The sequence below is a fragment of the Numida meleagris genome, chromosome 1, assembly GCF_002078875.1.
Source record: "Numida meleagris isolate 19003 breed g44 Domestic line chromosome 1, NumMel1.0, whole genome shotgun sequence".
In the NCBI taxonomy this organism is placed as follows: Eukaryota; Metazoa; Chordata; class Aves; order Galliformes; family Numididae; genus Numida; species Numida meleagris.
The window spans coordinates 59,127,960-59,155,771 of NC_034409.1; the positions used below are offsets into that span (position 1 = coordinate 59,127,960).

General features: G+C 41.1%; 1 protein-coding gene across 1 annotated transcript; it reads left to right on the plus strand.

Moving 5' to 3' along the window:
* On the plus strand, positions 363–27,710 carry FAM180A (family with sequence similarity 180 member A). The gene is made up of 3 exons (XM_021384555.1): positions 363–510; positions 25,759–25,859; positions 26,838–27,710. The coding sequence occupies exons 1-3, from the start codon at positions 435–437 to the stop codon at positions 27,177–27,179; spliced, it is 519 nt and encodes a 172-aa protein (XP_021240230.1). The 5' UTR covers positions 363–434; the 3' UTR covers positions 27,180–27,710.

Sequence of the window (27,812 nt, forward strand, 5' to 3'; positions counted from 1 at the left end):
CATACCTCCCTATGTTACAGAGGAGTAGCAACTTATCTAGCACTCAAGTGCGTCTTTTAATGAAGTTTCTTGTGGCTATTGGATGAAAATAAATTCCAACTGGCCCATATAACAAATGAAACTCAACTACAAAAATGTAATGATATTTATTCTCACAGCTGCCAGCAAACTCACATGCACCATGAGTCATTCCAGATGTGAATAAAAACAAAGTCTGTCTGTAAAAGTAAGTTTCCTGATCCCGAGGAGACTTGGTTTGGGAGAGGAGCTGCACACTGAGTTCAGCTGCACTTAGAAGATCAGACAGGTTCTTCTTCAAAGGGGAAGGGGAAGGGGGGGGGGAGGAAAAGCCATTTATTTATTCCTGAAAAGAAGGGAGGTAGGAAAGAAAGAAGCTAATATAATAGCTAGACATACATATTTCAAAGAAAAGGATGCTTTGGAAGATTTTGCTGCTGCTGCTGTTCTATTATAGTGCTCATGCCACTGTAACCTACAGATGGAGCAGAGGTAAGATTTAAGCATGAAAAATTATTTAAGAGAAAACTTTGTGTAGATTTGGTCTGAAGTTATTTTGCATTATATATGAATGAATAATTCAACTCTCTCAAATGTGGAATTTTTTCTTTATCAAATGGGTCAGTTAAACAGATACAAAGACAAATAGAAAAATGCACCTGCATAAGTGCATAAATTTAGAATTATAGATATATTCTGCTATAATACAAACATATGCAGGAAATATCCCAAAAATAAAACTGTGCTCTGTCTCACTTTCTCTTTTTCCTTTTTCTCTTGAATTAACAAGAATTACAGGTCATGAAGCCTCAAAGCAAAAGCCTTTGCAGCCACAGGTGGCATAATTCTCTGCCCTATCAAGCAGACAACTGCTAATAGAAAACACAGCAAAGCATAGTTTGTGCAAGGTGCCTAGAAGTGCCTATGACATTACTCTGATAGACTAGCACGCACAACATAGAGAAAGCTAGCTAGGGTGTTATCAGTTTTTGGTAGCCAGTATTACAGTACGTAGTCATGATATGTTTGTTTTTGTGTGTGTGACAGTAATTTATGAAACTGTTTGGGACTGTCAGATTGCATAGAAGGTGTTTGCTTAACAGCTAGTGATGATGGTCTTTTTTTTTAATTCTTTCCTCTGATATTCGGCATGAGTCCTGTAACTACTTGGTAAAGCTGCTAGAAGTGGAGAAAGTAAATACCTCTCAAAAGATATACGTGATTCTGACACAGAAATTTACAGATTCTTAAAGGAAACAGATTCTTTTAAAAAAACAAATAATAATAAAAATAACAACGGTCAGGTGCCCTCTTCTGATCTTCCATTTCGTCCTCATTGTATCTAATTCTTTTTCAATTTGCTCTTTGGATTTGGTTTGAATTTTGTACAGGAGGCAATTTCTGAGTGATGTAATGACAAGACATGCAATTCTGCTCAGTCTGCATCAACATTTAACACTTAATTCTTCCTTATAGCTAGTGGGGGCCTTCTGACAGGGCACTGACCTGGGACTCAGAGTGACTCTGTAGATAAGTGTTTACCTTTCCAGTGAGTACACATGAAAAGGTGAGGAATGAAGGGATAAATAAATGGGGAGGGGTCCATTACCATGAAATAGTATACAACTTAAGGTTGTTCTTTGTGTTTGCTAGCTCTCTTACTTTAATTAAATATATACACATAAACATAACTTCATACTACTACAAAAGTCCAATTATAATCACCAGAACATTGAAAGGAAAACATCAGAACTCTATTATTCTTTTTGTTAAAGCAGATTATTTTCAAGCTGGACGCACTACAGACTTTGGAGGGAAGAGGAGATTTGTTCCCTGTTCTGATAAGGACTTCAGTTCTTGCAAATATTGTAGAGAGAGATCTGCTGAGGATCAGCAGAGAGGATAAGCCAGACTTATTCCCCACAACTGCTGGGATTACGCAGCACCAAATAAGTTTTAAAGGCTTGAATCTTGCAATAATAGCTGCTTCAGAGCACTCCCACTCATTTAAAATATCTCTGTGTCAGCCCAATCAGTCCCATCCTATTCTGCAGCATTTAGGGGGCAAAAGAACCTTCCTAAATTGTAAACTGCTCAAAAACGTCAGAGGAAATCTGACCAAGGACTGAGGCATGACACACCCTTCTGTGCATTTATTACTCTTCTTTCCCTCCACAAATGTCTGGATTAATCTCAGTTATTTAAATCTTATCCAATTGCTAGTCTGTGTTCTGCAGCAGAAAAGCAGACAGATCAGCATCTGGTCTGATGGAAATGAAATGCAAATCTGCATATTAGCTCCATACTGACCAGTAGTCCAGTTTGTTTACAGAACAGTAGGACAAAGGGCCCTGATTTAATTAGCTACAGTTGGTAGGTTGTTTTGTTGTTTTTGTTTGTTTGCTTGTTTTTCCCAAAATAAATGAACAGTGTAAACTGGATAAAACAAAATCTAGACTGTACCTTTTCTTTTTCACTAGGGGCACTGGGGCACCTTTCATGCGCAGCCCTGAAACCAAGTATTTAATCTGTGCTCGAAAAAACAGTCATATGAGGAAAGATGAATGTGCTTTTGCTGACTGGTGAGTGGGAACTCCAGTCTGCCACCATTCTGCTTTTATAAGCATCAATGAGAGGGATAAAATAAAATAAAAATCTTACAGGAAAGTAGAGCTCTGCTTTTTTTTTCTTTGCTTTTTTTTTTCTTTTGTTTTTTTTTTTCCACTCCCTCATCATTTTGCATGAAAAATGACATACTCAGCATGCTTTGATCCACCTGTGGACATTGGTCCAGAAGTTACAGGCAAATCTTAGTCACAAGGATTGATGTGTTCAGAATATTAAAGATATCCTGCATTATACTGCACTTGTGCAACCTCATCTCGAGCATTGCATGCAATTTGTGCACCGCAGTATGAAAAGGGCATGAAACTGCTAGAGAGCGTCCAAAGGAGGGCTGTTAAGATGAAGAAGGGCCTGTAGGAAAAGGTGTGTGCAGAGCGGCTGAGGGCCCTGGGTTTGTTCAGCTCAGAGCAGAGGAGCTGAGGCCTCATGGTGGCTGCATCTCCTCAAAGGGAGTGGAGGGGCAGCGCTAAGCTCTGCTCCCTGTGACAGCGACAGGGCCCGAGGGAACGGCATGGAGCTGTGTCAGGGGAGGGGCAGCTGGGGGTTAGGGACAGGTTCTGCACCAGAGGGCGGTGGGCATGGAACAGGCTGCACAGGGCACTGGGCACGGCCCCAGGTGCTGGAGCTCGAGGAGCATTTGGGCACTGCTCTCATACATAGGGTTTGGATTTTGGGTGATGCTGTGTGGAGCCGGGAGTTGGACTCAGTGATCCTTTTGGGTCCCTTCCAACTCAGGATATTCTGTGATTTTATGATTTCAAGTGGTGACAGAATGATTGGAATCATCAGCTCAGCTTTCCTCAAGCCTTCTGTAGCCTTAGCTGTATGGTATTAGCCTCTTGCATTTTGTGAAGTACACATCTAGGGACAAAACATAATGTTAGGCCTGTAGAAAACTGAGTTCCCTATAAAATGGTAGAGGTGATGTGATATTAATTTCAAGAAGGCACAGATAACAATTCCAATCCTTAATAAATGTGTTTACTGTAGGAAAAGAAAAAAAAAGAAACAAAAATAGCACGCATAACTGTGGTAATCTGAGTCAATATCACTTCTTGTCATCCAGTTGCTTTCCTTATACTTCACTGACAACTACCAGTACACTGATGAGCAGAAGTGTGTTTCAGGGCTACATTACAACAGTTGCCTATTCCCTGAGGAGAAACCCTAAGGCAAGTCTTGTTAGTACATTTCATCTCAGCCGGCAATATCTTCTTTAAGGGCTTCCTGTTCCAGAGAAATGGTGCACAAACAATAGCACACCAGTTCTGTGGTTGCTTGGGGAGAGAAGATGCAGTGGTATTCCTTGTGGTTGTGGCTTCTTGGACAGTGGGAAACAGCTGTTGTAGGAATTATGTCTCATTGGGGATGAGTAGGAAGTGCTGGAAGATGCACAATTGGAAGACATAAAAATTGTCAATGAGAAAAGGATATACTAACTATAGTGACAGTGATGAGGCTTCATGCTTTTGGGAATGGTTGTGCTGTGCCTTTCAGGCTATCTGCATTATTACAGTCACATCCAGATTTACCTGGTCCACAGACATTATTCAAATATCTCCTTAGAGGCTTTCTGCAGAAGCAATTACTTGGAAGAAGAGAAGGTCCATAGTCTTTGATTTCTGAACAACAGTGAATAGCTTTGATTTTTTCTCTAGTGTTGTAGTAACTGAGTTTTTGAGTTTGATGAAGCAGCTGCTGCATGAGAAACTCTTGCATACTTCTTCTGCTGACAGGCTTAGCTGCAACAGACTGGCAGCTCTCCAGTGCCAAGAGAAGGAGGACTATGCAGAAGACTAACTGCTTCCAGAGAACCATCCAGTCCTTTTATAAGGAAGTTGCATTTAAAGTTTTCTGTACCGTGTGATCGTACATATCTGCATACCAGGTTGGTTGGAGGCAATTTTGCCACATATATAACAGATGAGTGCCTTGGATTTAGGGTATGCGCAGCATCTCTGGAATAGGATCATCTGGAACAGGTTGCCCAGAAAGGTGGTGGATGTCCCATTCATGGAGACATTCAAGGTCAGGCTCTGAACAACCTGATCTAGCTGTAGATGTCCCTGTACATTGAAGGGGAGTTGGACCATATGTCCTTTAAAGGTTCCTTCCAAATCAAATGATTCTATGATCTACACACATTTTAGCCATATTTGCCTCTCTTTCCTGCATCTCATATTGCACTGTTACAGCCAGGCAATCCCTTCTCAAGCAGCCTCTGGGATTCCACCGTTGACAGTGATGCTTGTTTGACTATTCTGCCTTGGATGGTGTGAGGAAAAGGAATTTGACTTGAACACAGCATGTAATTATGACACAAATGGTCAAACACATATTCACATATACACCCAGAAGTCCTCAAGTATATCAGGTCATGGCTTTGGCTTATGTTGAAGTCCCCAAAGGTCTGGCTCAAGAATAAAGGCAAATTACACAATGTGGACTGCATACAAGATCCTTTTAAAATGCAATATTTATTTACTTTGATTTTCATGAAGTTATTTTTATCCAATTCATAAAATATGTATTTATGTATTAAATACATAAAACTATGAAAGATATGAAATGTTGTGGAACAGAGCCAAATCTTCCCATGCCTGGCAATGTAAAGTATGTTCCTTCTCGTGGAGAAAAATAAAAATAATTTCCCTTATCTCTGGCTGCCACGTGGTCACTTGGAGAACTGCCTCAGCTGTCCCACCTTCCCAGCTTGGTGGACCTGTTCCACTGATATCTGTTAGCTTGATCAATCTGCTGTGGAGGTTATTCCCACCTACCCTGAGTCTGTTTCACAAGCCTGTAACAGTTCCTGAGAATGCATTTGTGTAAGCTGTAGTGTTCTGGTTTGGAGGTTCATCCACCTGACGCAAATTACTACTGCACTAAATATTGCCATTGTATCTGCAAAGAGATGATGACACTGCCTGAGCAGCAGTCTGGGATTGATATTCAGAGGAATTAGCTTTGCAAATGGATGACCTGAAGAAGAGAGTGTTTATATCTGTGCTTTTATTTCCTCAGTTCCCTTGGAAAGAGCTGTACAAGAGATGAGTATAAATCTATGTATGTCATGGATCCAAATAATAGATCCTTGAAAAATATTAGGAAAGAGGCATTAGAAGAATGTTTCCTACCCTTTCATAAGTTAGCAGTAGACAAACACAAAAGCATGTTTTGAATCAGGAAAAAAAATGGAACATTAATGAATGAAGAAGGCAGCTAGGACATCTGCACTGCATGGATGTTTGTGGAGCAGAGATCACAGACCAGGAGTGGAAGCAGCACAATGTAGAGCAATGCAAGGACCTTAGCTGGACTCCCAGCAGGGTGACAGCCACATGCATGGCATGTGCCCAAGGGAACAAGCTCTGCCTTTCAGCAGGGTTTCACCTGGTTGGACCTAGTGCCACACTGATATGACCATACTGTGTCTGGCTCTGACATCTCTGCACTACGCTTTGCTCTGCTACTTCAGTTGGTAGTGGGCTCAGGTATCTGAGACTGTAAAACAAGGAGCTAGTGCAGGAAACAGTGGGAAGAGAATTGAGGAAGGTGCTGAAAGGGGATTAATTCCTCATATCTATAAAAGCTGCTTGGTGTTGAAAATACATCTAAACTACAATAGTCCCTGAATGAATTTAACCTGAATAGGAAAAATTTCCAATAGAGTAGGGCTATAATTGTAATCAAAATCCTTTGTAGCACGTCCTGATTCCCTAAGTGCTACTATAGGACAGACTTAATTAATTTAACCTGTATGAAAGATGACCCGTGAATCAGAATTCACATTGGATACCTGAGACTGAAAGACATACAAAGGATGCTTAATAAATCACAACTGCCCTCTTCTAGGGCAATTGTGCTAAACTGGGATGAGATCAGAGGAAGGATAGATAATAGAATTTTTCACATTTTAGTTTAGATCACAGATTTTGTACTCTATAAAGTAGTCATGCTGTTAACAAGGAAGGATCTAAATGATTCTGTGGCTCCTACTGCCACAGGAATTGGACAAAAGTTGGGTAAAACGGCTTATATTGTCATAAATAGCTTGACAGAATCAAAAGTTGAAAGACAATTATAATTGTCTTTCAACTTTTTTAAATTTTAATGACGTCTGGATAGGCAACTTTAGAACATGAGGAAGACATGTAAGGTACAGCAGTTTTCAGTATGTACTAGACTAAGCGAGATGCACAAGCTGAAAGTGGACCAGTAGAATCTTCCCAATGTTCCCAGTTCCATCCCAGTAAGAGTACAGGTGAGCCAGTAAGGCACTTTGCTGTTAATTTAGTGATTTTTTTTTAGGATTCCTGCATGTCCACACAGACTACCATGTGTTTGTCTTAGTCCCAGATGTAGAATTGCCATGGGATCTGGATCAGTTTGCACAAGGGTCCTTATCTCCCAGCCAAGCTCTAGCTCAGAAGCAGCTCCTGCCATCCAAATCCCTCCTTATACTTTCAGACTGTAGTAACTCCTTCCCCTTACCTTTACCAACCCACTCACTGTTCTGAATGCACAGTGTTCCCCTCCACAGGTGAAGCAGCTCTGTCACAAATGAAATAAATCAGGTACACTTCCAAAGTGAATGCTGCAGAGCATTCTGAGTTCCCTCCTGATTATCTCTTACTCCACTTCTGTGGCCCAAGATCCCACTTGTATCCGACATTGTTTGAACATAAATAGAAAAAAATCTTTCTTTCTCCAAAGAACTTTCAGTGTAGTTAATGAGGGGAAATGTTAACATCTCTTTTCTTTATGAGGCACAGAGTAATTTAGTAATCTTAGATCTCTTCAGGATGACTGCGTGCATGTAGTCTGGTACGCTGGCATTACTGGTGATTTTTTTTTTCCTTTTTCTGAAGCACAAAGTGTTTTTCTTGTTTTCTTGGGGTAGGTCATGCCAGATTCAGCAGGAGGGTAATGACTTCTTGGGCAGAATGAAATCTTGTCAGAAGCACTGAATAGTACAGAGTCATTGAAGGGAAAGTCAGCAGGTTTTAACGAACATCATCAGGCTGCAGAGGCTCTGATTACTCAGATTGTGCCTGGAAAGATGTAAATCACTGAGGTAAAATGCAGAACAGTGGAACAATTAACTCTGCACGCAATGCCAGTGCTCGGGTTCAAGGCAGGGCAAGACCCAAATGCTGGGTTGGGATCCCAGGGGTTGGGATGTTGATTGTTCTCTATAACATAATTCCCTGTAATAGTACTGAGTTTTAAAATGTTCCAGCCTCAAAGTGGTATTTGTTGGTTACAGTGTTTTTCAGCAGAGGCACTGGCATAGGTGAAGTTCATGCAGGTTGGCTACATGGAAAGCTGATGGTACAAAGTAGAGAAGGAGATACATCAAGGTATAAAAAAGAGGGGGAAAAAAGGCAAATAGGATGAACTGCAGGTAAAAGTTGTGGGCAGTCGTACAGACAAAATTTCACAAAGGGACAGTCATCTACAGGATTTTCACTTCCTCTGAAAGAAAAGAAGTTGAAGGGATCCTATATGCCTCTATTGTCCCTGTGTCCCTCGTTAACCCCCTATTCTATTTTATTTGGCTGTTCCTTTGGCAGCTTTATGGTACATCCCCCGCATTCTTGCTCCTTCAGAAATACTAAACCAGCCAGAGTCTGCAACCCAAGTCACAGGGCTTCTTTCCTACTCAGTGCCTTATCCTTTGGCAGTGGCTTTTCCTGTCCCCACAAGGTGCTGTGGGCTGCAGCCATAGCCTGTACCTCTCACCTTACTGCTGCTGTGCTTGTGGCAGAGAGAGCTCTGTGCTGGGCTCAAGGCTAAGAAAAATGCAAGGAGGAAGAGAGCAGAGTTAAATAAGCTCCACTATTCCCAGTTTCCACAAACATTCCTTTCCTGGCTCAGCTTGCTGGTTTGGTTTGGCAGTTCCCCAGTTCCCCTGAGATCAGCACACATACCGCTCGTCCTCTGGAAATTCCTCCCTGGCCACAGGGAAACAGGTCACCAGCCAGGATCTAGGCTCCAAATTCATGAGGCTCTCTCTTCTCAGAAGGAGCCAGGTGGATAGCTGAAAAAGAGTTGCTGAGAAAGGGATAAGTAAGGTCTTCAAAGCTCCGAGATTATCTGGGGAGGAAATGGGGTGGCTGAAAGCAAAGGTGGCAAATGAAATGTGTTGGTATGAATGAGAGGAAAAGAGGAAGAGAGAGGGAATATGGAGGGATAGAGAAAATGTGATAAATATGGATAGGAATGATTGAAGCACACATATGCTTAAGATTAGGATAGCATTCACCCCCTTGTCAGCATGGTATGAATCCCCATTTGAACCTGCTCTTCAAAAGATATCCATCTGTCACAGCTGGTCTTCATCTTATCTGTGTACTTCTCAGGCTCATGGGATAGCTGCATTCCTCTGGGTCTGGCACTGCCAGCCTCAGCCTCTTTCTCAGGGACAGGACACACATTTGCTTCTGGTCACAGAAGCCTCCCAGTGCTCCAGGATGTTAAGATACAGCAGTCTGGGCAATTCACCACTGGTCACAGTGTAAAAGGTGAAGTTACTACTGCTGAATCAGAAATGTGTCAAGGTCCTCACACATCTCTTTTTGCTTGCCTCCCTTTGAGCTTTTAAAATTCTATAGGAATGAAAGGAACTCTTTCCACTGTCCAAGAAACAGCGTGTTTTTCACATAGAAGTTGAAAGAAGCATGTTCTTTTACAAGGTTATGGGACTGCAGCATTCCCCAGTAAGACCAGTTATCTTCTACCATTAACATCAGTCACAGCAGCAGTAACAGTTATCCCAGTTTTCCCTCTATCAGTCCCTAGAGGAATGGATCAAGTTCCACAAGCCTTCATTTTCCTCCCTGGCTTCCACAATGCTCACAGCCCTGGCATTACGTTTTTGTTTGTGCCTGTCTCTTAAGAGGCATAAAGTTCCCTTTTATTGAATTTGTTTATTAAATGCAGATTCTCTGTCTGAGAGAACTGCTTTGACTTAAAACATCTCCTAAAATGAAAGACATTTAATGCATGCTTCATTTTCATTTATTGCTGTTGTTCATGGCTTGGCACTGAACAAACTCCTTTTCCAGTTAAACACCACTTGTAGACATCCTAATATAGTACAGCGTGTTTTAAGTGAAACCATTCATTTTTCACAGTCACAGCAACTTCTGGTTTTCTGGACTGCCATGCCAATTTGGCAGAAGGTGATAAGTCTAATGACAAAAACTTATATACAGATTGTTTAGTTGCTTTATTCAACCAGGGTTTTTACTGAGACAGAATTAGCTTGGCTTGTACTTTGTAAACCCAAAACTCAGCTGGCTTCTCACAGAGATACAGGGTTAGAAAAGCACCTATGAATTTTTCATCATTTGTGTGCCCCATAACAGAAATCACATACAATCAGTTCCAATTAGGATCAAGTCACAAAGGGCAGTGTCAACCACCAAGCACAGACCCAAACCTGCCTTCTACTTCAAGCCTGGGGTTCTTGCCTGTGTTGCCCAAATCTCCTTTTCTTCACAAGGTCCCCGTCCTTCACTATTCTCTGTCTCTCCCTAAAACCAAGCCCTGACACAAAGGGAAGATAGTAGCTGCTTGGCTGAGGTCTGGGCAACACTACATGTGGTGGCTGGAAGGAATCCTCCAGGAACGCAGGAAGCTGAGTGGAAGATTCAGCTATTTATCAGTGCAGCTGAGAAAAACAGGGCAGTCACAATCTGGCTGTCACATGGATTTGAGGCTTGTCCAGTTATGGTGTTGTATTTCTCCTGTTCACTCTGAGGAAACTTTGTGGGCTCTGAATTATGAAGAAGACCTACCCGTGTGGTAAATAGTTATCTGTTAAGGATACTATAAGGAGTCATGTTTCCCTCGAAAGACACTCCTTTTCTAGCCAGAAGTAGTGTTTATGGAGCGGACTGTTTGATGTCTGCTGAGAATTTCTGGATGCCCTTCAAACCCTGAATGACTAATGCATGTGCCACAGACCATCAGTCCAGCACTGATCCTATCATGTCAGCCCTAATCTCTGCGTATGCTGCTCATGGCCAGCATGGCCTAGCAGAGGTGAAGTCCAAAACGAATATGTGTATGTATATCTTACAAAGGAACATACGAGGACTCTTGATCAAAATAGCATCAAAGCAGAGCTCAATTTCTACTAGCACAAATTTGTCAGTGAGGTAAACATAACCGACTCATCATACGTGTTAAATACTCTGTACATATCCCTCCTTTCTATTTATTTGAAGCAAATTAAAGATCATCACATGTAGCTGGCTCTTTACTCCAGCCATAATGTCCTGTGGTTTTCACTTCTGATTGCAATCGTGTTGACAAACAAGACAGTAACTGTCAAAGGAACAAATGTGTCTCCCCCAGCACTTCTGTGTATGAATGCTGCTGAACCCAGGGCTGGACATCAGTACCCCCAGAATACCTGCCTGTCAAGGTGGAAAAGTGCTGACCTTCTAGCTACAATTCATCTGAGATCAGCTATTTAAATATATTTCATTTTATTTATCTGTTTCCAAAATTTAATTTGTTTCTTTTTGGATGCTTTTGTTGACCAAATAAAGCATGTATGATTTATATGAAGTTATAAATCACCTTCTGAATGTCCCTTTCACAACAGACAGGAGTGTTGTCTGCAGCCCAATGCAGTCACAGTCAACGGGTCACAGCTGCTCGATCCAGTGTGTCTGAGGAGCTCAGTCCATTACTTTCATTCTTCTTCCTTAATGTCTATGTAGTGCTCAGAGGTCAAAACAGAATTTAAAGAGTGCTGGGGCTCCCATTTAGAAATAAAATAAATATGGGGCGAAGCTGTCCCTACCTCATTTGGAGGTAATGCTAAATGTCAACCTAACACCTCAAATAATTAGTTTCTTGTATGTGTAGTGTGTGCTCCAGTACCTCAAATAACGATTGCCTCTAGCCTATAATCCAGATCAATAATAAAACAGCCATTATGTTATGTTATGTTAGCATAAGATTAATATCAGTCACATACTCAGATCTTGATGATCTCTCTCAGCTTCCCTTCATTACCAGTAAGCTGAGGAAGAAGTGTTATGTAGAATTATGACATGACGAAATCTGGTTTTTGCAAAGAGTGTTTCTCTAGGCACAAGACAACAGAATCAGAATCACCTAAAAGTGGCAATCCACTAAGTGTATACCTGTTGTAAAAACTATTCTAAGCAAGCATATTCTATTATGAAATCTTCAAAGAGTTCAAATTAGTGAGAAGAAAGCCCAAATCCAGGCAAAAGCATGTTGATATTCACAATGTAAGTATCACAATAATTTCTCTACACTGCTTCTCAACAGTCATAATGTCTTCTTTTCCAGTTCCCCTACAAAGAGGAGTAAAACCTAGGAATAAACTCCCAGATGGTTTCAGTCAGCAACATGCTAGATGTTTTCACTGGAAATCAAGTCTTCCTCCCTTTATCCAATTTCATTCTTCCAAAGAATAGAACATGAGATCATTAGCATTTTTTCCTTAAAAACTTATTTAGACTATTTTCCTGGAAGCAAAATTCCATTTTACAAGTAGAGCTCAAAAGACTTTAGAACAGACTGTATGGAAAGGAAGAAAAGCTCTTAAACAAATATATGAGACAAATTGGCAGAGTCCTCTTGCCTGGGCGCCATTGAGTGATGACATCTGTAGGGGACAGGAAATGGAATAGCAAAAGCTGTTGAGTTTTGAATTTTTACCAGTTTCAGGAGGAGCTCTCAGCATTTGACACCTTTTAGGTCCTCGGAAGAAACAATTTTGTTGGCTGTAAGATTTCTGGAGGCCTGGATCTAACCTTATAGAATTATAGAAACATTTGAGATGGAAGGGACCCTTAAAGGCCACCAAGTCCAACTCCCCTGCGATGAACAGGGACACCACAGCTTGATCAGGTTGCTCAGAGCCCCGTGCAACCTGACCTTGAGTGTCTCCTGGGATGGACATCCACTGCCTCTCTGGGCAACCTGTGCCTGTGCCTCACCACCATTATTGTAAAAAGCTTCTTCCTTATATCCAGTCTAAATCTCCCCTCTTTTATTTTGAAATGATTTCCCCCTGTTCTGTCACAACAGACTCTGCTAAAGAGTCTGTCTCGTTTTTTTCTTATAGCCCCCCCTTAAATACTGAAAACCACTCTCAGATCTGCCTTTTCTTCTCCAGGCTGAACAGCCCCAGCTCTCTCAGCTTGTCCTCACAGGGGAGGTATTCCATCCCTGGGATCATTTCTGTGGCCCTCCTCTGGAAACAATCCAGCAGGTCTATATCTCTCCTGTACTGAGGACTCTGCATCTAGATGTGGTACTCCAGGTGAGGTCTCACCAGTGCAGAGCAGAGGGGCAGGATCACCTCCCTCGCCCGGCTGGCCACACTTCTTTGGGTGCAGCCTAGAATATGGTTGGCATTCTGGGCTGTGAGGGCACATTGCTGGCTCATGTCCAGTTTGCCATCCACCAGTACCCCACGGTTCTTTTTGACAGGGTTGTGTTCCATCCTAATATCCCCCAGCTTGTACTGATAGTGGGAGTTGCCACAACCCAGGTGCAAGACCTTGCACTTGGATTTATTGAACCTCATGAGGTTCTCCTAGGCCCACTGCTTGAGACTCTGTAGGTCTCTCTGGATGGCATCCCATCCCTTGGTCACATCAACCACACCACACAGCCTGGTGTCATCCACAAACTTGCAGAGAGTGCACTCAATCCCACTGTCAATGCCATTGATGAAGATGGTAAAGAGCACCAGTCTCAGTACTGACCCCTGAGGGACACCACTGATCTCCATCTGAACACTGAGCCATTGACCACCACTCCCTGGGTATGATCTCACAACCAGTTCTTCATCCACTTAACAGTCCACCCATCAAATCCATATCTTTCCAATTTGGAGAGAAGAATGTCATGGGAGACTGTGACAAAGGTCTTACTGAAATCCAGATAGATGATATCAGTGCCTCTTCCCTAGTCCACTGGTGCAGTTGCTCTGTCATAAAAACTTTCTCTTCTCATTTATCCCAAATGCACATTTCATAGCACAGGGCTCTCTGTGACTTGGCTGTCCACAGAGCAGCATCACAGGGCTAGTGGTGATAGCTCAGGTCATCTGAGGACCTAGTCCTTGGTGTACAGCTGCCTTTAGCAGTTTTCTGTACTTGGGGTCTTGCAGGGCTTTCTGCATTTAATGAGGAATCCAGTTGTATATCTGTCTTGGCTTTATTTCAGCAAATTATGAAACCTGAAAGATCTAGGAATATTCAAATTTTAGGAGAGTGAAATGACAAGGAACAGTAGAAAAATGTCAACTTTGTAATGTGGAAATCTCATATGTGTGTTTGTGAAGTTGGGGAGGCAGCTATAAAATTAATTCATTTTGTATTTATCTTTCAAATTTCTTTGCTGTTTCTGACAATACAGAGATTGATGAAATTCTGCCATCATTGCTTCTGTGCATTGAAATCAACCAGTGGTTTTTTATGGATAATTATATTTGAGTTCCATTAATTTTTAGCATTATTTTTATGGAAATGCAGAAAATAACACAGTGGGGCCCAGAAATGAGTGCAGGTCTGAACTTAGCAGGGCAGACTCCTTCTCACTGTGATCTTCCCACACTTCCTGTCTCTTAGCCAGGGATATAGCATGGATTGTCACCCCTCATATTCTGCTCAGGTCGCAAAACAGCTGTACCAGTCCAGTTCAGAAACGTAACGTGAATCCATCTTCAGCTCTCAGCTACTTTCTCAGACTCCTTTTCTTTATCTTCACCACTAGGAAACACACAATAATTTGAAAATACATTATCCTCAGAAATAATTCACTCCTTCACAAAAAGGACATGATATCCCTGGTTTTTGTTTACAGGGCAGTGCTGATTTATACATTTTACTATCCAGCACATATTCATGTCATTAAGAAAATCATCAGCAGATGCACTGACATTTGGAGCTCAATGAACAGCTGGAAAGACAGCTGGAGTTTCACTGTTTTTGAGAAAAAGTGAAATCCTAAATTAGAGGAAGCAGACAAATTAGATTTATGTATTCTCCTCCTACTGATTTACTTCAGTTTGGATGAAGACTTGAAGGAAAGGGGAAGAAGATTTTGATTCAGTCAAATCTGAGGGAGAAGAATTAATGAGAATTTTAATATTTATTTGTTTTGAGCTGTGGTACTGATACACAGTGAATCTGAGGAATATCTTGTCATTTTGCATGTGTGCAACTATGTATGAGTGAGCACAATTTGAATAATAAGTATTTTGTTATCAGTTTAATAGCAGTTCTGAGATTGAAAGTTACATGCTGGAATCTACTTGCTGGTTGAAGGTATTCACAAATGGCTTAAATGAATAATTTCAGGGATCCCATATTTTCTCCTGTTTCTCTTTACCTCAGCTAACAGTTCCATGATCTCGGTGGAGCAGTTCCCACAGCGTGATTCACCACAGGACAACCCAATCAACAACAGCAAGAATCCTCCTATTTTCCTTAATCTGCAGATGAGCGTGTGGCCATAGATTTTACGTCAGAAAACTCATCTGTTTTTCAATTTGGCCACCTGCGTAGACATTCATGCAGTGACCTTTACAACAGGTCCAGTGCACTGTGTTTCGTTAATGCAGAAAAGACTGATGGTTTGAACTGGAAGACACCAGGAGTCAGAAATCTGTTAATTCTCTTGTTAGCTTGTAGACAGGGGCTGCCATTCTCCTGGTTGAAAAGACAGACTCATCTCAAAGAGAGCTTCTAAATCTATGTAGTACTGGTTGTCTAGCTGATAACCAAGATATTATTTCTGCTCTCTGAATAGACATTTTATGCAATTAGTTAACAGCAGCAAGAAGTAATTCCACTGAAGAAACTGAACTGCAGTTCATGATTATGACAAAACCCATACGGCTCCCTGCTCGATCTGTAGTTCAGACTGGACATTTGATTTCTTTCTCAGCATTCAGCCTTAGAATACCTTTGAGATACCATTTATTCCTGTCAAATTTACTCTGTTAAAAGATAAGGGGAGTATAAGCCTAGAAGAAGAAAGAAATGGTCAACAGCCTGTTGTCCTGCAGCCTATCCTCATCTCTGGCAGAAGCAACTGCACTAAATGAGTTGTCCATCCTCTAAATGATCCCATGAACTTGATGGTTAGATCAAGGCTTGGTCCTCTGCTTTTATTAACCAGGGCTACCACCCATCCTTACATCATTCAAGAACTGTCATCATTGCCAAATGTCCTAAGAGCTGTTGGACCACATTTACACTGAGAGTTGCTAACAAAGAGAAGCACTGCTGGCAGAGCAGCTGTGATGGGGAATAAGGGAGCTAAAAGTTACCACATTTTTTTTTTCTGTCTTCTTTCAGCGCTCATTCACAACCAGCCAGATTCCTGGCTTGGCTCACTGTGTGGCTGCACAAAGCAGAGCTGGCCTGAAGGAAAGGGGAAGAGCATGGCTGGAGGCAGGGATATGGGACTGCTCCTTGCAGCTGCAGCTGGGCTGAGGTCAGCCTCAGCAAAAGCCTAGCCACACAGTCTTTTTCTGACTGGAAACCAAGGGAACCTAACTGAAAAAGAAAGTACAAGAAGATGCTACTCAACCCTGTAACACCAGTGCCTATCTGCACTTTTCCCTCTCTCCTTCCCTTCATGGTAGAATTGGAAATAGGTTAGGTCATCATCATATCCCTTCAATTGAAGGAAGCATTTTTAAATGAATTTACTTACAATTGCTTTATGTTTTCCCATTGCACAAAGCCACTTGGAGAGAAGTTCTGGAAAGCACTGTGATGCAAACAGGGAAAGAGAGGTGGTCCTGCAATGAGAAAGGGGATATAAAGCATTAATTTATTTCTCACATCTGCCTGAGGTGGGAAAATATCTTATTTCCTCTTCATTAGGTCTGTGCAATAGGATTATTATTGCCTTTCTTTATTGTTGCATTTCACTCATATACTGCCCACCATCAACTGTCTCCAGTTCCTGAACTGTGGAAGTAAACGGAAGGACAAAACATTTCACTTCTCTCGTTCGCTTTCTCTGAGTATATTTTTGATCTTCAACTCTGCTTCAGCAGTCTTGCTCCAGCGTATTAAAAAAGCTTATTTTGGACATCTGCAAGATTCTGTGGACATAAATAATTCCAGGCAGGGACCCCCATGTTCATTACCAAGGTAAAAATAAATAGCACAGCATGTATTTCTCCAGGCTGGGAAAAAGTAAAAATGCTGCATAATGGAAATTCCATGTGAGGAAATAAATTTTGAGACCCTTTCAGTTGGCTGATGCTAGTCAAACATTCCAAAACATTTACATAAACCATAAAAAATATACTGCTGCTCTTGCAAGTGCAGGCTCAGATGGACTATTTCCTTCTCTAGCAGTATGCATTACTGTAAACAGAAGTTTTTTTGATCTTTTTAATACCCCTTTAAATTTCCTACTGTTGGCAAGTGACTAGAAAGGCTACTACCTTTGTTTAACATAGGAACTTGGCTATAAACAATCTGAAATATCTAATCTAATTTAATCTAGTCTAGTCTAGACTAGTCTCATACAGTTTAAAAGTAACACATCACAGGATATTTATGAAATGCAGAAGTACAAGGTAGGTTGGATCCTACTGTATGGAATTAAGACACCCCTTTAGAAAATGTATCTTTTTTAAAAAAAGGAGATAAAATTATAAAGTATAACTTTGAAAGAACTGATTAGGTCATTACTAAGGAATTATATGGAACTTGTTATTAATTCTAAGATTTTTGAACTGTTTTTTTTCTAAAAACCATGTTGGCTGTTGCTGTTTTTCATAGGGAGATCTACTTTTCGTATCTATATTGACAACACTCAGACTTTCAGGATGGAGCTTTTTTCTTTTCAACCTTTAATTCGTAACTAAAGAAGAAATAAATGCCTATTCTCACTTTTAGCCAAAAGGCAGAAAAAAAAAGAAGAGAGATCATTTTCATTTTAAATTTCATTCTTAGGAGCTAATATACCAGCAATATGGAGCTAAAAGAACAAAGACGAAAATTCTCTTGGTAGTTGCTTTTAAAAATGTGCTAGTTCATCTTGCTTTGTAATTAAAATGTCTTCTCCATCTCACTGCTGTGTTCTCCTGAGGGGCACTGGGATTTCATGTCCCAATAATAGAGATTTTAATGTATTAAAGCTGGAATGCACAAGACTTTGCATAGCACTTGTTGTCAAGGGAGCCACTTGTGTGAGTAACTGCAATTCAATACAGATTTCAGAAGCTGGCCTCTAGCACTGCAGTGGTTTTCCTTGTCTATTTTTTTTTTTGTATGCGCTTCCCTTCTTTCTGTTCTAATTATTCTTTCTCCAAATTCCCATTCATTTTATTTCTCCTGCAAAGTGTTCAATTATTTCTAATACAGCAGTTTTGATGCAGGAAGGCAAAATGTCCAAAACTGTAAAGAAACCGTGCCTAAGCACGCTCCATTGCAATGCTGGCCAGCTAAAGCTCCAGTCCTGTCCCAGCAGAGACTGTAGGCCCAGGACACTTTAAACATCTTGCACACATCCTTCTGGGGACAAGGCTGAGCAAGAAATAAAGGCTGAGATTACTGCAGGTAGGCCTGCTCATTACTTAATAACACTCTACATTCTATGGACTACAGTACAACTTTTGCTGCCCACCACACACCTCTCACAGGCTAATACCACTCCACTATGGAGGAATTAATGCTTCTGGAATCAAGATCTGCCCCACAACCAGAGCAGGTAGTTTATAAGGGCAACAAAATATTCAGTGACTTTGAATGACTGCAGGAAAGTAAAGGCACAAATTTCACAGTCTGAGGCAGTTAATTTGGGATAGTGACTGTTACTCTAGTGATGGAGAAACAGCCAAAATTAAAACTGTTTATGTATAAAATATACTCTGATCTAATTGCAAACTCTCATAAGTGAGGTGATCAAAGAGAAACATGAAACAAAAAGCTTTCCTAAAGGCTATGCAAACTTTGATACTCATTTCTCTATGATGTATGGTCAAGGATAAACATGGGAATCGATGTCAAAGCAATACTTCTCATCCACTCTTAAAGAAAATCCTCTTACGAGCATTTCTGATATTTGCCCTAAGACCCACGGTAGTAGTGATCCCCAGGAACTGCACAGGAACCTGCACAAGTTCAACCAGTCTAAATCACTAATAATTTCTATGTGATGTTATAAGGGCTGCTGTCTGCCTATACAATCACCTTGTGGGCAGTGTTCAGACCATTTGCTCTGGCAAATACTTGAATTCCTCTTGAATAAAGAAGAAAGGAGAAAATCAGTTATCAGTTTACCAACAAATATCTTCTCTGACAGGATCCTCTGGGTGTGCTGAGATCCATTTAGTGCAAATCCCACACAGGTTAAAAAAAAATGTTATGACACCATGAAAATTTCCATCTCCCTAATGGAACCAGCATATGCTCCATGCTTCTCAGCAACCAGCTTAAAAGGGTTAAACATTGGAGTTGATCTTTTTTACTCTTGTGGAAGGTTGCATAAAAAAAAAAAAAGACTGAGCAAAGCCACAGATTTTTTCATTCTTTTTTCTAACCATGTGATTTTCAGACTGTAGCTGGAATACAATTCAAATGCTGTGGTTCTCCAAGCTTGTCATAAAACAGAACAAAAAATAGCCAATGAATTGATATATAAAAAAAATGTTTTATATAATTTACTGTGCCATCATGAGCAATAATCTATAAAGTTTTACATTTTCATTTCATTTAATATAAGAAGCGGCATATTTATTTCTATGCATAAGTGCAATCACAGTACTGAAGCTCTTGCAGTGATCACCTTTATTCTCTGCTTTTACCAATAAAATACATCTGAATAAAGAGAAATTGATGTCATTATTATTTGAGATGCATTAACTTCCTTTTATTGAGGCCTGGAAGTCATGACTTCAAAAACTTTAGGCAAGAAAGGGAAAATTTTGCTGTGAGGGATCAAGCTGGATGTACTACCAAGCATGTAACAATTTCTCACAACTAAGCAGTGGAACAAGATGATTCTATGATTCTATGATTCCATGATGATAACAGATGCTTAGCACATGGCTAATGAGGTCCAGAAAATTCTGGCAGTGTTCTTAAGAAAGATGAAAGCATCTTTAAAACAAATCATAGAAACATAGAATCATAGAATGGTTTGGGTTGGAAGGGACCTTGAAGATCATCTAGTTCCAACCCCCTGCTATAGGCAAGGACACCTCCCTCTAGACCAGGTTGCTCAAAGCTCCATCCAGCCTGGCCTTGAATGCTTCCAGGGAGGGGGCATTCGCAGCCTCGCTGGGCAACCTGTTCCATTGTCACACCACCCTCACAGTAAAGAATTTCTTCCTAATATCTAGTCTAAATCTACACTCTTCCAGTTTAAAGCCATTTTCCTTTGTCCTGTCACCACCTGCCCTTATAAGAAGTCCCTCTCCATCTTTCCCCAGCTTTTGATCTATTGACAGCTTCAGACTTGACATCACATTTAAACAGTAAAGAAATCTCAAAGCTGTTGTGAGCTAAATAGTTAGAAGCAGGCCAATTAGTTGGCAATCCCTGCTGTAGCTGTTGTTTAGAAACCTGGGTAGTCCTTAAGGAGAAGTGGAGTTGAGTTAGCAGTCATGCAAGAGTGGCTACACTCCTGCAGTGAACAGAGGGGAAGAAGATGGGTAGTCCTTCACTACCTTTTGAGATCACTTTCAGCCACCTTCAAGACTAGACTTGCTGGCTCAGCCCCAGCTCCAAGCACAAGCAGTAGCACACTCCAGGATGAGGCCACTCAGGGTCAGGCAAGTGGGTTGGGAGCAAGTGGCAATGTTCTGACGCTGCTCCTGTCTTCCTACAGCCATGAGGCCTCAATGGGCAGTGGGGGTGGTCAGATCCAGCAACACTCCTAAGACAGCTCTGAAGAAGGGATTTTAAAGAAAACGGATGTATATCTGTTAGTACACAGGTCGCTCTGAAAGCAATGTCTCCTATTTATTTCCATGGAAACTACAACAGATACAAGAGCACAATGACATTATTTGAAAGAGCCAATTCTCAGCTACAAAACACAGTTTTTCACCACAGTCACCACCATTAGCTGTGCATTTTCACCAGTGATGAACAAGAGCTTGCATGCTGCATATGTAAAAGTCTGCACCAGAGGAGGTGGCCCACAGCTGTGTCACCCCCACTGAAATGCACCACCCACCACCTCACCATGCTCACATCCACTGTTTGGTTTCTGTAAACATTCAGCAAGTGTCAGTGAATGTCAGTGGGTGCCATTTTTTCCACATGGAAGAATTCAGTTCCACACATTTCCATCATCCATACTTCCAAGTCAGACGCTATTTGTCAGACTGCCCCTATGCTGCCATCTGTCACACGGCAACAAAATATAATGGAATATTGGTGGAAAGATTCAAACTCTACTGCCATACCACCACCATCTCTCTGACATTGTGGACCAACATAATAAAATAAGAGGCATTACTTTCAGAGCAGCCCTCATATAGTTGAAAATGCTTTTAATAAGATTAATCAAAACCTTTTTTTTCCTCCTCATCTCCATTCATCATCCGCTTTTTATTATATGACCGCTCAGTCTTTGCACAGAAGTACCTGTAACTCAGTTGGAGATCACTCAATACATCTGTAATAGAGCTAAAAACAATAAATCAGAAGTTTCTCCCTTGCCTTAGAGCTCTGGGTTGGGCCTTCTCTGTCAATACTGACTGGGGGTCTCTTCAGACATTCACAGCCACTGAAATGAATTGAATGTATCATCACCATAAAAGGGGTGCATATTTCTATGACAGGGAGAAGAAAATGGCTGAGAAATGGTGACTGTTTCAGAGAAGAAAAGAGATGGTAGCTCATCTGCAATTCATTGATATGGATCATCTAAATTATATCAGATCTGGAAGTAGATGCAGGAGGAAGTAAGGTCAGCAGAAGAATTTAAAGTCAAATTTGCAATCACCAAATGCAGAAACTGGCTGCAAATCTTTCCCTGTCTCAGTTTTTGTGCTAAACTTATAAGTGTGTTACATCAATGTGACAGAAATCAGGAAGCACTGGCTCTGAATGCTCACTTGGTCTCTGAGGAATTTGTGAATTCGTGGAGAGGATGGTGGAGGCAGAGGTGGTAGAAGGTTTAACTACTGTGCAGGAAGAGAGAGAAAGTGAGGGAATAAAATAAAATGTGGAGCAGGAAAATCAGATCACCATGACAAATACAAATGAGTTCAGAAAGAGTTTCTGAGTAGAGTTTGTAGGAACGGTAACAAAGTTTAATATGCTTTGGGAGCAAGATAATGAGATCGGGGAGTCAGTGCTAATCTGACCACTACAGAGGTATGGTTCTGACATGCATACAAAGCCCTCTCTCACAACACAGCAGCTCAGGCCTGTGTCTGTTTGAATCTCCTAACCTAATCCATGCTATCCTGGGAGCAGCTGGTTAGGAAAACCCAGCTGCCTTCCATGATGTTACCTGTGATTCTGTAAGTAGGTCAGTGCTCCGTCAATAATACATTATTCAGTAGCCTGAGGATTGCTTAAGTTAGGCATTTCTGTTTGAGTGGTGATGGGCAGAATCCGAAGACTTCCTGCCAAGGTCTCTTGCAGGAATCTGCACTTGGCCTGAAAGCTAAGAGCGATCAGTATGATGATAATAAGCATAACAGCACCAAAACAAGATGCCACAGACACATTTTCCATGACTCATGGAATATTTGAGGCGTAATCCATCTGCATATGTATAGGTACTCTGCACTCTGGGGCTGTTTCCATTGAAAGGGCATATAAAAGGTATAAAAATGAACCGTCATCATTATGGGCTGGATTTCTGCCAGCTGCTTAGTAATTAGAAATTTAATTGCCCAGTAATAAAAGTTTTAATTACTCTGCAATTAGTACTTGAAGTTTCAAGTGCTTCACAAACACTCGATTGCATTCCTCAACTGCCAATAATGAAAGATGAAATAGCTCTAGGATGTCTCAGCAAAGCTCTCAGCAAGAGGGATGAACAACAGTGATAGAACAGCAGCAAAAAATGTGGATAGCCCTGCTTGTCAGTGACTAGCCAGTGGCTGGGTCAAGGGTGGTAAGGCACTGGAATATGTTGCCCAGAGAGGTGATGGGTGCCCCATCCCTGGAGACACTCAAGGTCAGGCTGGATGAGGCTCTGAGCAACCTGATCTAGCTGTAGGTGTCCCTGTTCATTGTAGGGGAGTTGGACTAGGTGGTCTTTAAGGGTCCCTTCCAACTCAAACGATTCTATGATTCTATGAAGCTCGACCTGTTGGATAGCTGAATTCTCTTCTCCAAGAGCAGGAAGGACACAGGGAGGATGCTAGAGAGGAGGTTGCTACCAACACAGGACATATTAACTGCCAGGCAAAGAACAGCCCTAGGTGATGCCTGTCCTTTTGATCACTTCCTCCCTCCTATGGTCTTTCAAATGCAGGAGCAAATGGACTAGATCTGAACTGACTCACCACAGGAAAGGCAAACTCACTCCTAGAGCAGAACCTTCAGTCAGCTTGTGACCTGTGTCAAACTACCACTTATTCAGCTAGGTCATACAAGATCCTTGGGTGGTAAAAGCATCATAGTGGGAAAAGGCTACTCTAGGGACTAGGTATTTGCGGACACCTCTGTTCCATTACTTGATGCATTCACTCCTTCAGGCTTTTAGTCACATACAGTGCAAGCACCATTCAGTTTCTTAAGGAAGTTTTAATCTAAACTCATGTGGATTTGATATGAAGCACCGAGCTCTGGAGGTGTCTTACCAAATAGCCTGACACCCATCACTGCAGGATTTATAAAGGTTGCTCTGAAAGTAATGCCTTATATTTTATGATGTTGGCACATGACACCAGAGGTGGATGTTGGTGGTGTGGCAGTAGAGATTGAACCTTTCCACCAATATTCTGCTACATTTTATTGCAATGTGACGGATGGCAGGAGAGGGGCAGTCTGACAAACTGGTGTCTGACATGGAAGTGCAGATGAAGCAAAGGTGTGGAATTGAATTCTTCCATGTGAAAAAAATGGCACCCACTGACATTCATCAATGCTTGCTGAATGTTTATGGAGACCAAACAGAGGATATGAGCACAGTGAGGCAGTGGATGGTGCAGATTTTTACAAGTGCGGCATGCAGGCTCTTATTCATTGCTGACAAAAATACATAGCTAATGATGGTGACAATGTTGAAAAATAGGGTTTTGTAGCTGTGAATTTGCTATATCAAATAGTGTTAGTGTGCTCTTTTGTAGTTTCCATGGAAATAAATAGGAGGCATTACTTTCAGAGCAACCTATGTATTTACAGTTTGCAGTATCTAGCTGAAGTTTTTTCTATTGCAATATCACAAACTATTTTACCTATACTGCATTCCACAGCTAATTCAAGTCGAAAATACCCTCTCCTGGGTCAAACATGAACTACTTTATACCTGGTATTATCCAATTAATTTTCCATATGCCAGATAGCAAAGGTCCTAATTAACTAAATCTCTTAGGGCCTAGTTTCTTTCTCCTGGCATTACTTAGAACTTAAATATCATTAACAAGTCAAGCTTTAACAAAGTCAACAGTTGGCAACAGTCCAGGAAACAGGACTGCACTTAGGGTACAGAGTTTAGAAAGAGCTGCATATTTGTGATCTGCTTCGGTAATCAAAGAAGAAAATTATCTGAGGAACTGTGTGGTCAGGAAGCAGGGACAATTTTTCCAGAAAATAATTACATTTACTGCAGAATTTTTTTGCATGTCCAGCAAAGAGATCTTTAAATGACATTCAGGTTTTCAACAGTGTGCAAAATCCATCATAAGGACTTTGGCAAAACAAGACAAAATTGAGCTAGTAAAAATATTTAATGGAAAAAAAATATGGTAGATAGAGGATGGGATTAAACTTCTCAGAAATTTAAAATAAGCTGAATGTTCTATTAAATGTTACTTGTAAATATATATATATATTTTGGGATGAGGAGGAGAGGAGGGAGACAGTGAGGGAGATCATAGTGTCTTCCAAAACTTTTTCTCCTCGTTTAAACTGTTTTCCAACTTTATCTACTGTTGAAAAACAGCTAAGGTTTAGAAATGAAGCTTATGAGAAAATGCACCAATAATCATGCAAGCATAGCGTTAAAAAAAAACCAAACTTTATTTTTCCCAGATATTAGCATAAATCCAGCGATCTCTAAACATCAACATCCAAATCATATACATATAACACTGAACAAAATATTTTTTCCCCTAAACTCCAGAAGAAATTTACACCTTTAAATAGTACTTGGCCAGTAATTATAGTAACTCAAAGCCCTTAAGTGGTCTGTAATGCCGCATCAGATGTTTTCTATACTCCTGACTATCGAGGTCATTGATTCTGCAAATTTTTTTCCCCACTGGGGTGCTGGGTTCAGGAGGTATACATATGCTTGCTTTCTTATTTCGGTAGTTCATTTTGAAGCAGTGAATAAATATCTGACCGCTGGCTGTGTCTAGCTATAAGACTGCATAGTATTAAGGTCATAATAAGTTGGGATTCACCTCACTGAATATAGCTGTCTTGTCCAAGCTGGTACCAGGCTTAATGAAGAGACACAGACATCTCCAAAGGATGAGTCACTCCTTCCAGACATAAATACTGGGGACAAATGAGGTAATCTAGGAGCTATCAAGTAAAGAGAGATCAACTTCTAGACAGCAGAAACCAGGAGAAATGTAATGTCTTAGAAGTGTGACAGCTGGAGAATGGCCTGAAGAACACAGGTTGTCTGTAGGGTCAGCACTGGTTTCCCCTTGCTGAACTAGGGGAACTGAATGCATTTCATGCTGTGGCTCAGAGTCCCAGGCCTGGATCATAAACGACTCTCTGTTGGATACTGGTTACAAGATAAAGAGCTAGTCTCTTCTCCCAGCACATTACAGTAATAACAGTCCATGTGGCCCATTTTATTTATAGTGAGAAATCGTACTTTATAGTGTTTTTGCAGTAGGCAGTTCTTTAGTTCAGTCAACTACTGAAAAAGTCCTTCTTTCCCATATTTGACACCCTATGGAATCTCTCTTTTCCCATTATTATTTTCCAGCTATGCTTTACCCAGCTGCTCAACGGTTGAAGAGGTCCTCAGCTGCCTTCCTTAATCCAGTGCTACAAAACTCCCTGGAAGATGTGGCGCTGCTTTATGAGGTTCAGTATATGGGAGCAAATGGTACCTCAAGCCCTAACAAGTCTGAGGTTACTGTACATGATGGGATTATCCATTACCTGTCTTCATGTCACCTTTACTCACCCCAGCCATAAACCCACTGATGACTACATACTACCTCACCAGAAAGGAGAGAACATATATACACCAAACTCATCTCTTTCAGTACTTATGCAGGCAGCAACTGCCTGCAGTACTTCGAGTGTGGGTTCTAGCTTACAGACAGGGAAAGGGAAAACCAGAGCAAATACCTTACCACTGAAAGTAGCTTTCCTCCAGAATAATAGTATATTAACAACACAATGTATTTTAATTCTTTGGTCTCAGTCTCAGGCCAAAATGAATTGTTCAAACAATTAAAACAACCAGTATCAATCACTGCAAAATAATCCCAAGGGCATGACTGTTTCTCTTCAAAGTTACTCAGGTCCCCTCTTGCCAGCAGTGGAACCTACAGTTGTAATACAGTCTGGAACAGTGTATGATTAGCTGAGGGAAAGTAGCCCAATCAAAGAATGGGCATGGGCCAAATCTAGCTATCCTATACCTTCAGAAACTTGCATTGGATGTTCAAGCAAGGAAGATGGGCTGGGAAGCCACTACTGCCCTGTCAGAGTAAATGGTATTTCCCAGTTGTGTTGCTGCCCTCATCTCTCTAAACCCCATGTGACACCAGCAACAACACATGCCTGTTTTGGACAACAGAAAACTACCTGCTTTTTCTTCTTCCTCTCTCCTTTCCCCATAGCAGGTCTCTAGTTTCCCTAGGCATGTAATAGAGGAGTCCGACACTCACATATAGACTTTCTAATCTGCCCCAGCTTCAGCCGGTGGCATGTGAGGTTTTTCTTCATCTGACCTATAACAAAACTCTAAGGACATGTTGTTAATTCATGTTAACTCTGCCTAGAGTCTCTTGGAGAAGTTAAACAGCTTTCTCTGTTCTGATTTTGTGACAGTTTCTTTTAGCTGAGCTTGACATTGACAAAGGTCAGAGAATCTCCATCAAAGATGAGGAGCTGGCTTCGCTGAGGAAGGCTGCTGAGTTTGACACCATCTGCAATGAGATTATTCCCAAGAGCATCACAGAGATCCGCAGGCTGAGTAGCAGGCTGTCCTCTTACCCAAGAGTTCTCAAGAAAGAAGACTTTGAAAGGACAGTGCTGACCATGGTCTACACAGCCTACAGGGCTGCTCAGTCCCAGGGACACCAGAAGGACACTTGGGCAGAATCCTTTGTCAATCTTTACAAAGCCCTGAAGCACGACTTGATGTTCCCATACAACAAAGAGACATCATAGAAGGAGACTCAAAACAGCAACTACTCAGCCACCTCTTCTGGCTGATAAGGGGCACACGTAGCACGTCCACCACTTTATTCTATAAAAGGTTTAATAGCCTGCTTCATGAGAGATTATTTGTTTTCTAGCTCCCTCTTGTGGAATTCACTTTATAGATACATGTTAAACGGGGAAAAAAATTGTCTTCAATCTCCCCAGTTTTTTTGTTTTATTTTGTTATGGCTTTGAGGCATTTCTGTAAAAGGAAAACAAGGAAGTCTGGTGTATATTCCAGACAGATATGCCTTTATTTTATCTGTGTGTTTCATATAAACAATGCATAAGAATGCAACGTTTATGCTCACATAGCTGTGTGCATGTGCTGGAGAATGCTGCTTTCCTCGCTGGGGAAATAACTTCATATTTCAGCTGCCCAGTAAAAGAATACTAAAAAGAGATGCAAAGGCTCTCTGTATAAGGAAAAGGTTTCATAACTGTCAGCCTCCAGAAATTATGGCAAATATATGCATTCCAAATATTCCTGTAAATAAGCACTGTCTGATTCACTTCATTTGGCTAAGCCAGTTTTTAATCTCAATAACATTTGCAGAAGACAAAGGACATTGTGGATACCAGCAGCAAACAATGCCTGTG

Excerpts from the sequence above, each read along its gene's own strand:
- FAM180A (XM_021384555.1), top strand. The coding sequence starts at position 435 with ATGCTTTGGAAGATTTTGCTGCTGCTGCTGTTCTATTATAGTGCTCAT. Across the intron at positions 511-25,758 it reads AACCTACAGATGGAGCAGAG|CTATGCTTTACCCAGCTGCT; the intron begins GTAAGATTTAAG and ends ATTATTTTCCAG. Across the intron at positions 25,860-26,837 it reads ATGTGGCGCTGCTTTATGAG|TTTCTTTTAGCTGAGCTTGA; the intron begins GTTCAGTATATG and ends ATTTTGTGACAG.